The sequence below is a fragment of the Myiozetetes cayanensis genome, unplaced genomic scaffold (assembly GCF_022539395.1).
Source record: "Myiozetetes cayanensis isolate MyiCay16 unplaced genomic scaffold, myiCay2020 scf3, whole genome shotgun sequence".
In the NCBI taxonomy this organism is placed as follows: Eukaryota; Metazoa; Chordata; class Aves; order Passeriformes; family Tyrannidae; genus Myiozetetes; species Myiozetetes cayanensis.
Genome location: NW_026087521.1, coordinates 56,174,053 through 56,188,146, shown reverse-complemented (window position 1 = coordinate 56,188,146; position 14,094 = coordinate 56,174,053). Strand labels below are relative to the sequence as shown.

The window sequence follows — 14,094 nt, the reverse complement described above, 5'->3', positions numbered from 1 at the left end:
TTTTAAAAAATGTATTTAAATTGATGTGGATAATACTTAAAAAGTTACATTTTTGATGAAACTGGAAGATTAGTTACAAAAAATGCTATTAATTTTAAAAAATCAAAATACAATGTCACAAGCATTTAATTTAAATGCTGCCTTCTAATAATAAATTCCTTTTATCTGTTTTATTAAAAACATTTAGTCTTGTATTGGAAGTAGTACTGGGTTGTTTCATTTGATTTGTTTTATTTATATTCAAAGAATTATTTTTTATTTTGAAACATACCATTTAAAAAATATTATTCATTTTCAACAGGATTCAAGTTTTGATATCTAAATAATGGTAAGTCTACAAAACTTCTATTCTATTTCATTACCGAGTGTTTCAAATACTAAGAGTCTAAGGTAGACTCTTAGTCAAACTCAAATTTGGGGGGATTTTTTAGCTTTTTAGAACAAGGTGTTCTAAAATTATAATAAGCAGTTTTCTGAAAATCCACACTTGGTTTCCTGTACTGGCATAGTATGGCATTATCTCTGCATAATTGCTTCAGAAATTATATGTAATAATTTTTGTCATGTCAATGTTATCGAATGATGACTTTGGCTTCAAAAGTCATGTTAGACAATTGATACATACATTTCTGTATTACAGGCTATAAAACTCTCAAACAGTATTAACACCCTTTATGTAAACTTCTGTTGTAAATTAAGGAAATGAACCTTGAAACATTTGACCAAGTGAGTAATGTTACCCGTGTAAGCTCTCCCACTGACCTCAAACAGACTTCTCAAAGCAGTGAGAACTTTCTCATAGTAGTAAAAAATTATGGTAATGCCTCAGTGCCTGCAAAATGCTTGTTCCAAGAGGATGTGTATTCTATACAAGCACTGTATTTGTTTGGGATCTGCTGATTGACAATGCTGAAAAAACCAGCCCGGTCTTTTCTGGTTCCTGATCACAAAAATGTTCTTGCAGAGTTTTCCTGACCAAGATGTCCTGGGCCAGGCTTTTGAAGATGCATTAGAAGTACTGCAGCAGCACTCTGACAGAGAAATGCAGTATTCACCAGGTAAAAAAGACCCATATTCCACTTCATTTACCACCTCCTATTTTTACAGGAAAATAGCTTGTAAAACATATAGGTGGGAGAGTAATTTTGAGATGAATTAATGGAGAGCAGAGGGATGTTCTGGGAGGATGAAAAGGAGGAAGAATATTTGCAGGGTTTCCACCCCTCTATTAGTACAGCCCAGTGTGGTGAGTATCTTCCAGGTCACAGGACAGGGAAACTGTTGGACTAACCCTCTCTACCTGCTCCCTAGTATCAGCTCAGGAACACAGAGCTCAGGTTTCCTATAATCAGAGGATATATGACCATAATGCAGCAGCCATTTTCCAGTTCTGATGCTTTAACTTAAAAATGCCATTCTGCTATGCTATGAATAAACTCATGAACTCCAGTGAAAAAAAAACAACCCAAACAAACAAAAAAAACAGCAGGTGAAATTAATTTCCACATTTAACTTTTTTTACATTAATATATAAATTTAAAATATTTTATTCAAGAATGATAGTTTGAGTCCGGATAATTAATAGAAAATTATTTTCCTTGGCTTCAAGAGTTTTATATCTTAGGAAATATAAAGTGCAATAAAGCTGTAAATTGTTCCAGTTCTGGCAAGGTTTTGGCAGTTAAATTACTATAAAATTTAAAATCTGTGCTTGGTGTTTTCACACTGTAAACAGAAATGGAAGGAAAGGAAAGTAGCAGGGTGCATCAAAAATTCTCTAAGTTCGTAACAAAATATGTCCTGTCTTTTGCATAAAATGCATTTCATACAAGGAAATTTATTTACATATTATCTATTATAAATTATTATTATATATATATATTCTACATGTATAATTATTCTCTAATTATCCAATTCATTATGTTTGGTGACTTCCTTGCCCTCCATTTTGTAGTAACCAAACTATTTCATGGTGCTATGAAATATCTGACATTTTATCTTCAAAAAAATTTGCTTTCTCCCTTCTTCTCTCCCTTTTACTCACTTGGTTTTTGCTACCTCCTCCTAATTATCAGGTTATAAAAATTGCCTGACTGTGATCAACCATCACCACCACCTCCGAGCAAATCCCAGTTACTGTGTGGCACCATCTACGGAGGAGCAAGGGTATAGCTGGAGAAATGTAAGTGATTATCACTAGCAGGCAGACATAACTGGAATAATGATTGCTCACTTGTGATTCCTAAAACAAAATCTTTATTCTAACACTAATGGGAATTTGGTCTGGCCAGGCATGATTCAGATGAAACTTCCTTGGGATATATTTGAAAAACATGATTAATAGTATAATTTTAGGAGTCATCTTTGCTCTTTGCCTCTGGTGCTCTTCTGTGGTTCATCACGTCACATGACAACTAACAAACAAGCCTTCAAGTATACAGGGAAAAGGGCTTCTTTGTATTACCTGGGAACAGGCAGAGAACAACAAATTCCAACCTCAGCATATCTTCTACCACTGTGAAAAAGTACCACAACTTTGATTTCTCCAACAGCTGTTTGCTTTAAAAGTTCTGGAAAGACCATGAGTATCAGGACTCTGAGCTCAACTTCAGCCAATAGAATTCATATTCATTTTTAAAAACACTGGGAGTGTGGCCTCCAGGAGTGATGGAAAATGCAGGGGAAATAATAGATTCCACAAAAGGCCATTTTCAACCAACAGATTAATGACAACATGACATAGGAACTACAGAGTCTGTAGGGGACACTGTCCAGGTGGCTCTTGTCTTTTACTAACTCTGGAAACTGTTCCTCCTCCGCTTACAGCAGAAGGGCAATAATGCTGTTTTCCTTCTTAGTTTCTTGCCTAGTGGGCAGATATTGCCCCTGGACATAAATTAGTGCTGCTTTTTACTGGTAAACCTTCCTTCCTGGCTGAGAAAAATCTTCCGTGGATGGGGTGATGAAAGGTTGCATTTTGAAGGCTTCTGGCATTACCACAAGTTTCTTTTTCTTTTGTGGATGTACTCTATTAGTAACTTTTTGTTGTCTTAATTCTTGAAGAACAGTGCAGCGGATTTTTATGCAGATGAGACTGTCTACCATACACTGCAGAATACTCCAGAAAGTCAAGTGATGCATCCTGCTGCTGGCCAACCAAAACCAGGGAAAGGTCTGTAGAAAGATAATGTCTTGAACATTACGTTACTTCAAAAAAATCTCTTGGCAAATCATGCTTTCTCCTTTTCCTTTTTTTTTTTTTACTTTCAATAGGAAACAATAAGTGAACATTCATTAGTAAGGAAAATGCAACTGCTAAAGTTCAGTTCCCAACTGCTAAATCTTATAAGATATGATAAATCTATTATTAACTTACTTTGTCCTTGCTTAGTACCTGGAAAAACAAAACAGGGATTTTTTCACTCCAAATCATCTGGGATGAAGTCTGATGCAGAAAAATAAATCTATATAAATCTAAATAAATCTTTTATTTCATGTGGTTCAACAAGCAGTGATTTTCTTGAAAGTTTTTTACATACGTGAATATTTTTGCACCTGACTCATGCCTGTCTTTGTTTGCTTTTCAAACTACGTTTTAGCTTTTGCCACTCCCAGTGTGCATTTTTATAGCTATTTTTCTGCTCCTTTGGTTGACTTTACTTCAATGGATATCTATTTTGCAAAGAATGTGTTGGGTGACATTGGTTGTTACTTTTTTTTTTTTTTGGTGGGACTGCTAGATGAGATTTCCACAGATTCCACTCCAAACTGTTGTACCTACTTTTGAGTAGCTTCCTGGTTTAGCCACTCTGTGAAATCCCCTTCTCTCAACATTAACCACAGAGTGTCAGTTTTTGGTATTGTCTCTTCCCATTGATGCTGAACATTGTGGTCTCTGTTGCTTAATAGCTACTACTACTACTACTACTACTACTGCTACTACTACTACTACTATTACTACCACAGACTCTTTGGGACAATAGGAATAGTAGCCTCTATTTTAAAGTTCTGTACTTCGGGTATCTGAAATTCACCATTGCAAATGAGAACATTTCAATCCAGAAATTTTGCTTTTCTAGGTCTTACCCACTGTTGCACTGGGGAATTTTGCATGTCAGTATCTGATTTCACCTTCAGTTGTTACTGTTGTGTTAAACTTCATTTCCTATTTCCTATTTCTTTTCCTATTTCTGTTGCCAATCTTTCCCAGAAGGCAATACTGCAGAAATTATTTGAGTAACTTACTATTCCTATGGGCTTATCTTGTGTCCTTTTATGGGTTTCTTTGTGTCCATGGTGATATTCCTGCCAGAAACTGTGATTTGGGGGACTATTTCCCCTGTACCTAAATAAATTTAGTCCTCTTAGTTTCTTATTGACACATGAGAAGTTTTTTGTGCTCTAACAAGTAGTGTGGCTCTTTAGGAATAGATCTGTAGATGAAACAATCAGTATTGAGGGCCCAAATCCTGTGTTTCAAGTGCTTCACAAAGGTTCATTTAGGGCAATCTCTATGCTGGCCACAAGTTCTGAAAGCTGTACTGGTTTAGATATGCTTCTGGAAAGCATCTTCTGAGTTAGGTTTCTTCTGAAAAGAGTCCAGTTCATGCCCATCAAGACCATTCCATGGGGTACTCCAGAAATGTGTTTGAATTAGTCACATTCTCCCCAAGAGAATTAGACTGCTTCAGGACAATTCAGCTCAGAAGTTTAATGCAGATGCTCTGAAACACCCTCTGGAGGAACCTGCTTCTCTCCAGTCATCACATTAGAAAGCTGCAGGCATTTACCTGCTAGCTTAGACTTTAGGGCCTGGTACTGAACTAGCTTATGCAATAAGGTGCAGTACACAGGCCTGTAAACTAACCCCAGCTCAAATTGGTGCCCTGTCCAACCAAGATATCAACTGGAGGCAATGTGTCTAAAATGAAAGTATGGGCAGAAATGACAGCTGAACTTAAGAGGGCAGACAGCATGAAATCAGATGCTGCTGCAGACCTGGCTACGTGATCCTTTCCCAGCAGAAATTGAGTCCACAGTAGTCTGTGAATTTCCCCCGATCTTATTTGTTCTGCCACAGGTTTATAGGATAATTAATGTTGGCAAGGACTTAAATAGGTCACCTACTAAGAATTGTCTGCTGTGACCAAGCTTTTAAGCTTCTTGTCTCAGTAATATTATATGTATTTCTAATAGCATATGTACTTCCAGTCACAGGTCAATTTTTATTTCGATAATGAAACTTTATTAATTTTTTGGAAAGTACCTCTGATTTCAGGCTCCTCTTTTCCCCAGTCCAACTGTTACTTCTCTCCTCTTTCCTTATCACCAGATACAGAATTACTGTCATCCCTGACAGATGTCTTTGACCTCAGTGTTCCTTAGCAACTGTTACTTTTCCCCTGTTCCTAGCTTAAAATAACCACACAAGACAAGACTTTAGGTGCAGCTGCTTGTTTGCACTTTGGTTAAAGTGGAAGATGTTCTTCTGCGTAGATTCTCCTTTCTGCAAAATGTTCCTCTTTGTCTCATAATCTTAAATTCTTCCTCCTCACAGCAGCTTCTTGATCACCCTTGGCTTTGTGAAAGGAACTAGAAGTACTTCAGAGAGGAGGATCCACAAGATCTAATTGAAGCTAAATTAGCCCCACTAGTAAACTTAAGTTTAAAAACTGAGCCTGTGGAGAAAAAAACTTAGCTGACTTAGTTACTAAGCTTGCTTTATTCTGCATGGGAATTCAAGTTGATATTTCTGCTGATTTAAAAAACATTACAGGGTACCAGAGGTCTAGCTCCTTTTTGAGAAACCTACATGAGGTTTCTGGTTAAAAACTAGCCTGCTTTTCCTGCTCACCCACTCACCATTTCTTATATCAAAGACTACCTTGCATCCCCAAAACATTCCTGAAGCAAACCTGACAAAACTGAGCCATCTCAAAATCTTGGAGTTTTGATTAAACAGGGAAACTATTAATCCAAAAACATTCTGACTGGCTCTCCAGAACCTCTTTCCCACCCTGTCTGAGGCTGTATTTTCTTAGTGTGTGTTCCTTCACCATGCATCTGCACAGCATGTGTCTGAAGGCTGCTAAAAGTGGCTTCTGAGACCTAGTGAAGGTGTAGACCAGTGAAGTCACCAGATATTTGTCATGATCCCCAAATAACCTGCTCTTGAAACTCTAATTACCAAATCCCTTTCTGTCACCACATGTTTCAGAATAATGATCCCATTTGCTGTCACTGGTCTTCCATTGAATAGTTTATACTGATCTTTTAATTTGCAACAGGGTAATAGGTTAAGCTATGCTTTTGTCTGTAAGATCTTTTCCAGGAAAAAGACAACTGCTCATCTTTGAAAACAAGCATGAGTTCTGTTCTGACCTTTTGTACTTTATCTCTTTTTAGGTAGAAAAAAACTGCGACTATTCGAGTACCTCCATGAGTCCCTGTATGATCCAGCAATGGCAAACTGCATCCAATGGGTGGATAAGCCAAATGGTGTCTTCCAGTTTGTCTCCAAAAACAAGGAGAAACTTGCAGAACTGTGGGGAGAAAGAAAGGGAAACCGCAAGATCATGACATATCAGAAAATGGCCAGAGCACTGAGGAATTATGGAAGAACAGGCGAAATAATTAAAATTCGTAGGAAGCTGACGTACCAGTTCAGTGCTGTTGTTCTAAAGAGACTTGCTCCATCTTATTTCTTAGGAAAAGAAACAGTTTATCATCCCTACATTCAGTCTAATCAAGAATATCAGTGTGCAGATGACTGGACCAGTTACAATAATTACATGTACAACAATGGTTATGCATTGCAGCATTCTAACAGCTAGAGTTATCCTTCACATTAATAGTTCTTATCCAGCAATACTTCCCAGCACAGAAACTCTTCTCTTTACATAGATTTTCCTTTAAGTTATCATACATGATACATGAAGAGGAGGGTTTAAAAAATTATGTTGGCCTAGTTTTGTTCCTTTTGAAGTTAATGATATACAGTCACTGAATGTTGAAGAAAAACAGCAGCTGTAGGACACATTCTATTCTCCATTATGTTAATCAAAGGAATTACTGTAGTTTCAAGATGGTATATCCAAGATTAGGATCCAGGCTTTTGTCTGTTAGTGGACACCAAAGATCCCATCCTGAAAACACTCATCAGAAGTTTTATACATATTTCCAATCAGAAATTTAGATGGTGTTGTGCTATAGTTACTGCACTCCCCTAAAGTAGAAAGGGAAGAGGTTTGTCAACTGCATGAAGCTACTGTCTCCTTTTTTCATCATTATTCTTTATTAAAAGACATTTTCTGAGTGAATGCCTGGCTGAATGATAGAGTCAGCATGAGGGTACACCTGTTGACCAAGTTTTTAATCCCTAATCACTTAAATTAACATATCCTAGCACAGATCTTGATGTGGTATTTAGATTGCCAGGTGCACATTTCACTGTTGGCAGTGGATTCATTGGGACCATGAGTTTGTAAAGGATTGTGCTTTTCATGAAGTTATTTGCAGTTCTTCCCCCACTAATACGAGAAGCTCAACTTTTAACCAGCAGTTCTGTACTCACCTAACAAACATAGCTTTGCCATGTATTTTAGGAGTTAGAACTTTATAAATATAAATACAATTTCACTTCTCCATCTCTTTTCCTACATGGGAATGTAGCTGAAAGGCTCAGTGATTTTACAGTCTCTTCATGGGGAAGAAGAACTACATTTAGGTAAAAATAGAGTAGTAACCACTTATTCCAGGAGAATACCTATAAGGCTACTTTTTTCTCATACTTCTGTTACCTGATTGACTCGTGTCATCATATCAGTTGTCTGTTGTGCTAAGATATTTCCATTCAGCTGTGTTCGATTTCAAGTTCTGCATTTTGCTTCAAGTGAGTACAGACACAGATATTAATAAAGACAAAATTAATTTCTGTGGAGAGGCGTAAATGACGGCCTGATATGTTTGATGAAATTCAATGACTTTGATAGTTGCCCCTTGCTCTGTCTCCTGCTTACTTGTACAGGGATATAATTTTATGTAGCAGACACAATGCAACACACTCAGCTTCAAGGTTTAGAAGTAGTACTTTGGTAAGATGAAAGATGTCTACTCTTTGAAATACAAAACATGTTAAGTAGCACTAAAAAGAGATTTTATGTCAGTAAACATGTGCCAAAATAAGAAGGTCATAACTGCATTGTTAATATTTCATTTTGAGTGTAGTGCCTTATAAAATATAAACATTGACACAAAATAGACACTAGAATGCATCTGGTCTTACAGAACTGAATCTGAATCCTACTGCAGCACTGAATGCAGTGGGAGTTTCGGTCTTACAAAGGACTGAGGTCTTTCATTTAGGATCCTTCACTATGTGGACATGTGTAAATACAACCCCTCAACTTTCATAATGTACATAAATTTGCCAAGGAAATGCACAGTTGAGTTACTTGCCATCTATCACCCTTTGCACACTGGTAACATACACTGGATTAAGAGCCTTCTTGGTGTAAAATGCTTACATAATCGGTGTAAAAAGCTAACTTAATCAGTATGTTTATATTAATTTCCCTCTAATTCATCTACTTTTTAAGGAAATAAATACTTATTAAGACTCTTTCTTATCCTTTTAACTTGGGTATAAACATTAGTATTTTCTTCCTGTAAAACTGGTAACCAGATGAGATGTTATGGTTCCAACTGGGAGAACAGTAGAGAGCTGAAAGAGAAGAGCATAAGGGGGAAGAAGAACTGAAGGAAATTCAGGCAGACTAAATAAAATAAATAAAATAATAATAATAAAATAAATAATAATGGCCAGTCTTCGCGAGCGAAGATCCGGGGAAGGTCTTTCCACCTTCCAGCCTGCGCATTGGATTTTTTAGGTGAGACACAGTGTGCGCGGAACTGAGCCCACCCTTTAATCCTAAGGTTCATCTGCCGGGGCCAAGCGAGCTTGGACGGTGGCAGCGAGGTCCTCAGGACGTAGGTGGGTTGCCTTTAAGGGCTAACAAGCTCCACCTGCCCGGGAGTGGCCCTGACCGGGAATCGAACCCGGGTCTCCGTGGTGATAGCGCGGCGCCTTTACCACTGGACCACCAGGGGCTCCTCAGGCAGACTACAAATGAGGTAATCATAGTATCTGTGGATAGAAGGATAATGGTTTCAGCCACAGGAATTAACCATGGGAACGGGCAATGTCAGAAAGTGATTTCTTTGAAGAAAGGTACATGGCATCCCACCTTTTGCCTCCCCAACCAGATGGGAGGATTTAGAAGCTGCTACTGTAGTTCTGTGGATATCTAACTGTGCAATGCACTGATGCTGAGCTAACAAACATAAAAAGTTCTTGACTTTTAACAACACTTGAACCTAGCAGAGGCAGGTTAAATTATAAGCAAAAGCATAAGGTTGCCAAATATCTCAAGCACAGACTTAGGCTTACTGATGTCTAAAAGAAGGTGTAGCTGTTTTCACTGTGCAAGTGTTTAACCACTGAAACAATACAAGGGATATGGTAGATTAACTGTTTCTCAATGTCTTTAACCCAAGACTGTGCCCATTTTTAAGATGTACAGTACTGCAATAAAGTCATGATAAAGTCATAGCCAAGTACCACAAAACACAAGACTGAATGTATGAAATTGGACTCCTGCTAGTCTCAGTATTTGCAGGATCCTGTCATGTAACTCCACATAGAAAATTCAAGGCTATGTGGGGAGATCTAAATAGAACTGAGGTGGGTGCTTGTAAGGCATTTTGATTCCCAATGCTTGGGCACCTCACTCTCCCTTCCTGTCCTCCCACCTTCAACCTCTGTGTAGCATCTCTGATCTTTCCCATCTCCACAGGATTAGACACAAAGTGTGATGGTGCCAAGTACCCAAGGGAAATATGAGAGACCCTTCCCAAGAGAGCATCTTTATCCCATCTATGTAACCCGTGATTACTGGCCCATTGCTCCCATTGTTGACTTCTCCTCTGTCTCTCTCCTGTCTCCTTTCTCATCACCCAGCCAAATCAGACCAGAAAGCAGTCTGTCTGCCCACCCATCTGCCTATATTTCAAACACACCTCTGACTTAGAGGCTGCATCTCACCTAAAAAGAACCCAGGAAAGGGCATAGGTGTGGGGAAAGAAGCTGTGCTCCTTCCAGCTCCTGCACTCAGTGTCCCACTTTAAGCAATACACCAGTCTGAGCAAGGTGCCCCACGCTGAAGTCCTGCGTGTATCTACCCACTATGAGAAAGACACTGAGGTGCTGGGGTGAGTTGAGAAGGGCAATAAAGCTATTGAAGGGTCTGTAGCACATATCTTATAAAGAATGGCTGAGGGACCAGGAGGTGTTTAGCCTGGAGAAAGGATGCTGAGGGAAGACCTTATTGCTCTCTACAACTATGTGAAAGGATGTTGTAGTGAGGTGGGGGTTGATCTCTTCTGGCAATAACCGAGCATTAGGACAAGATAAAATGGCCTCAAGTTTCACCACAGGAGGCTTAGATTCGATATTAGGAAATATTTCTTCACTGAAAGGATTGCCAAGCACTGGAACAGGCTGCCCAGGGAAACGGTTGAGTCACCATCTCTGGAGGCATTCAAAACACGTGTAGATGTGGCACTTAGGGACATGGTTTAGTGCTGGGTTAATTGTTGGACACAACGATCTTAGAGGTCTTTTCCAACCTAAACAATTCTATGATTCTGTAATACTTTGGCTCATGATGCTTCAGGCACTCATGAGCCTTTCAGAAGCCTCTGAAGGGATGGAAGAAATCAGCTTGCATGGATGTAGCTAGGCATGTGGTTAGTCTCCTTGCTCATCCCTTGCACCAACTTTGCAGTCTGGTCTCTGTTCAGACATGGCAGACAAGATCAGAGAGTCCCAGGGAAGAGCTGAACTGATGCCTGTCCCCAGCACACAGTACTTGTTTGCTCAAGTGATCTCAGGTATGATATCACACCTTCTACATAGAATCACTGAATGGTTTGGGTTGGAATGACCTTTAAAGGCCATTTCATCCAACCACCCTGCCAATAAGCAGGGACATCTTCAACTAGATCAGGTTGTTCGGAGCCCTGTCCAACCTGACATTGAATGTGTCCAGGGATGGGGCAACCACCACCTCCATGGGCAAACTGTGCTGGTGTTTCACTACCCTCGTGTAAAGAGCTGTAGAAACATCAGCTGCAGCTCCAGCACTGTGCTCTGATGGAAGGTCTCTGTGCTACCCTTTAGGATGGCATGAGGTGGGGGTGCACCTTGGTGGAGTGAGTTGCCACTTTGGAGTGGGTGGTGGCTCTGGGCCCACAAGATGGCACCAGTGGACAGCTTTTCACAGGGGGGCTGTGACACTTGCAGGCCTTCAGGTCATTTGCTCTCTCAGCGTCCCTGCTATTTTTTTCCTTTGCCCCCTTCCACGTTTAATTTTTTTCACCTTCATGGACAGCACTGCTGCTGATGCAGCAGAAAAAACACTGCCTTTTGAAGCTACCGCCTGTCCAGTTCCAGCTGTGGCAGATACAGAAAGTGTCATGATAGAAACCCCACAAATTAAAGCAGATACATTATGTCAGCAGATCACAATTCCGTGTTGACTACCTGAAAAACTGTCAGTTTTACATCTGACACTCAGTGTCTTCTCCAAAATAAATATGACTGCAGTGGCCTCCAGCATGGCTGAGGGTGATGCATGAGGAAGAAATAAAGTTTATCTTTCAGATTTAGACTCTGGGATTCCTGCAGGCAGGTATTACATAAACAGCCTTACAGATTCTGTGAAGGAGACAGAACTAGAGCACCTTTGTAATGTATTTTATCTACCCCCTCTTTCCTGGCCTTTGCAATGTTTATGTATGCCCTGTTCAGTAGATCAAAAGCAGGAGAGATTCTTACCTTCCAGCTGAGAAATTATTTGATCTGATTTAGTTTGATTTGAATTTGACTCCAGTGAAACTTTGGCAGCACTTCGAGCACACATCAGCACTTTGAGTACACATCAAGTACCTGCCTCCACCTTGTCAGACACCTACCAGACGTGTGTTCAGATGGTAGATGGGTCTTACTGCCCTACCATCCCAAGTAAAGATGGATGCTATCTCCTGGAGAGCACTGAAGTACCAATTCCCACTATTTCCATGCTGAGATCTTCTATCCTCTCACAGATCTGCCTATGTAGGGTTATCATTAGTGCACTGCTTAGTGAGTATAAAAATGATGCAAAATACTTCAAACAGTAGTGAGCTTTCTTCCCCCAAGAAACTGCCCCATGGATTCTTTCCTAAAAAGCGTCCTGAGTGCCAAACGTAATCAAAACCATGTATTCTTCCTATTTTTTTTTTTTTTTATTACTGAGCTGCCCCTTCATTCTCAGTGACATCTAAACAGACTGCAAACACTCACTGGTGAACTCACAGGGTGACTCTGGAGCTCAATATGGGTGCTCAGGCTATTTTCTGGTTATGTTTCATTGACCTTGGAAATTTTCCTAGTTTCCTAGTTTTTGAACTTTCTTTTATGGAAAAGGTCAAGCCCAGACTGTCTCTAAAATACAGGAGCAGATTCCTACATCCATGCCTAAGCTGAAGGCGACAACATTGCATGTGCCTGCTTCTGTTTTCATGAACTGATTTTCTTGAGAAACCAGAGAGAGTCTGGGATCATAAAACAAAATTTGTATTTTAAATATTTTTTTTGATGATGGTCTTCAATTCTGCTTTTAATCTGCATTTCAGAGTGAAATATTTGCTGTAATATTCTATAAACAACACGATTAAGGGCTCACATACATTTTAGAAGATGTGGAAAACTTCACAGTCAGTGCACTATGTAGAGAAATCCTCGGTTGACGGTGACAGCAGAGGGCGTCTGCCAAAATACATGTTCTTGAGTTTTTCAGGTCCAGCAGAGCTCCCTGTGAGTTACCATGTGGCCTCCTGCAAGTGGCACTTCATGGGCAGTCACTCTCCACCCGTGTAAGGACCTCTGCTGAAATCTACCACTTGTTTCAGATCTTATTTCACCCAACTTCTATCTGTCTTACCTGCTGTGAATTTCATGTGGCATAATCTGGAGCAAAAAGTAGCAGCAGTATCCTATGGACTCACCCTTGGTTTATAAATGTGCATCCCCAGCAACACAGTGCCTATGCTATAGTATGGCTGACTTATCCTGTCTTTTATCATCTCACCTCAACCTTCTTTGGTAGATTTCAAAGGGCTCTGTAAAAGTACCATTACTGCCGTTGTATCTGCAGGAAGAGCAGAGCATAGATGAGTTATGGTCACATGTGCAGGGACTCAGTGGCAGATGAGCCTGTCCTGCAGCCAACAGTCAGGCCCACCACGTGCTGATCCAGCTTCCTGCTGTTCCTGAGACATCAAAAGAAACAAGTAAAATAATTAACTGAATCCAGTCCGTGCACTGAAAGTGTCCAAAAGAGAAGTGAGCAGTGCTCCACTGACACATACAGCACAACTGGAGGCAGCATAAGCTTTTCATATTACTCCACAGCACACATGAGATTTGAAACATGGGATCATAGAATAGAATTGTTAAGGTTGGAAAAGACCTCTAAGATTGTTGTGTCCAACCTTTAACTCAGCACTGCCAAGTCCACCACTAAACCAGGTCCCTAAGCACCACATCTATATGTCTTAAATTCCTCCAGAGATGGAGACTCAACCAGTTCCCTGGGCAGCCTGTTCCAGTGCTTGACAACCCTTTCAGTGAAGAAATATTTCCTAATATCCATTCTAAACATTTCCTGGAGCAACTTGAGGCCATTTCCTCTTGTCCTACGGACACCTTTTCGCCAAAGCAGAGTATTTCTTTTTTCTAGTGAAGGAATTTATATCTAATTTTGACAGTTGGGAACCTCTGTGCAGGCAGCTTTTATCCTGGACATATGTTTTAAAATACCACTCTCCCAAGGCAATATAGCAGCTAAGAGGCACCAGCCACCTTGTTAGGAAATTACACATTGAACAGTCAGTGTTGATACAATGGATTATAAGGTGAATTACAGTGCAACCAGGCTGTATTAGCAAGATGCCATCAAACTGCATGCAGAGTGTAAACTGGTGGATGGAAAA

At 39.8% G+C, this 14,094-nt stretch overlaps 1 protein-coding gene across 1 annotated transcript; it reads left to right on the top strand.

Moving 5' to 3' along the window:
• Positions 1 to 952: 952 nt before the first annotated feature.
• Positions 953 to 6,833, top strand: SPIC (Spi-C transcription factor). The gene is made up of 4 exons (XM_050324640.1): positions 953 to 1,058; positions 2,076 to 2,182; positions 3,064 to 3,172; positions 6,406 to 6,833. The coding sequence occupies exons 1-4, from the start codon at positions 953 to 955 to the stop codon at positions 6,831 to 6,833; spliced, it is 750 nt and encodes a 249-aa protein (XP_050180597.1).
• Positions 6,834 to 14,094: the final 7,261 nt, after the last annotated feature.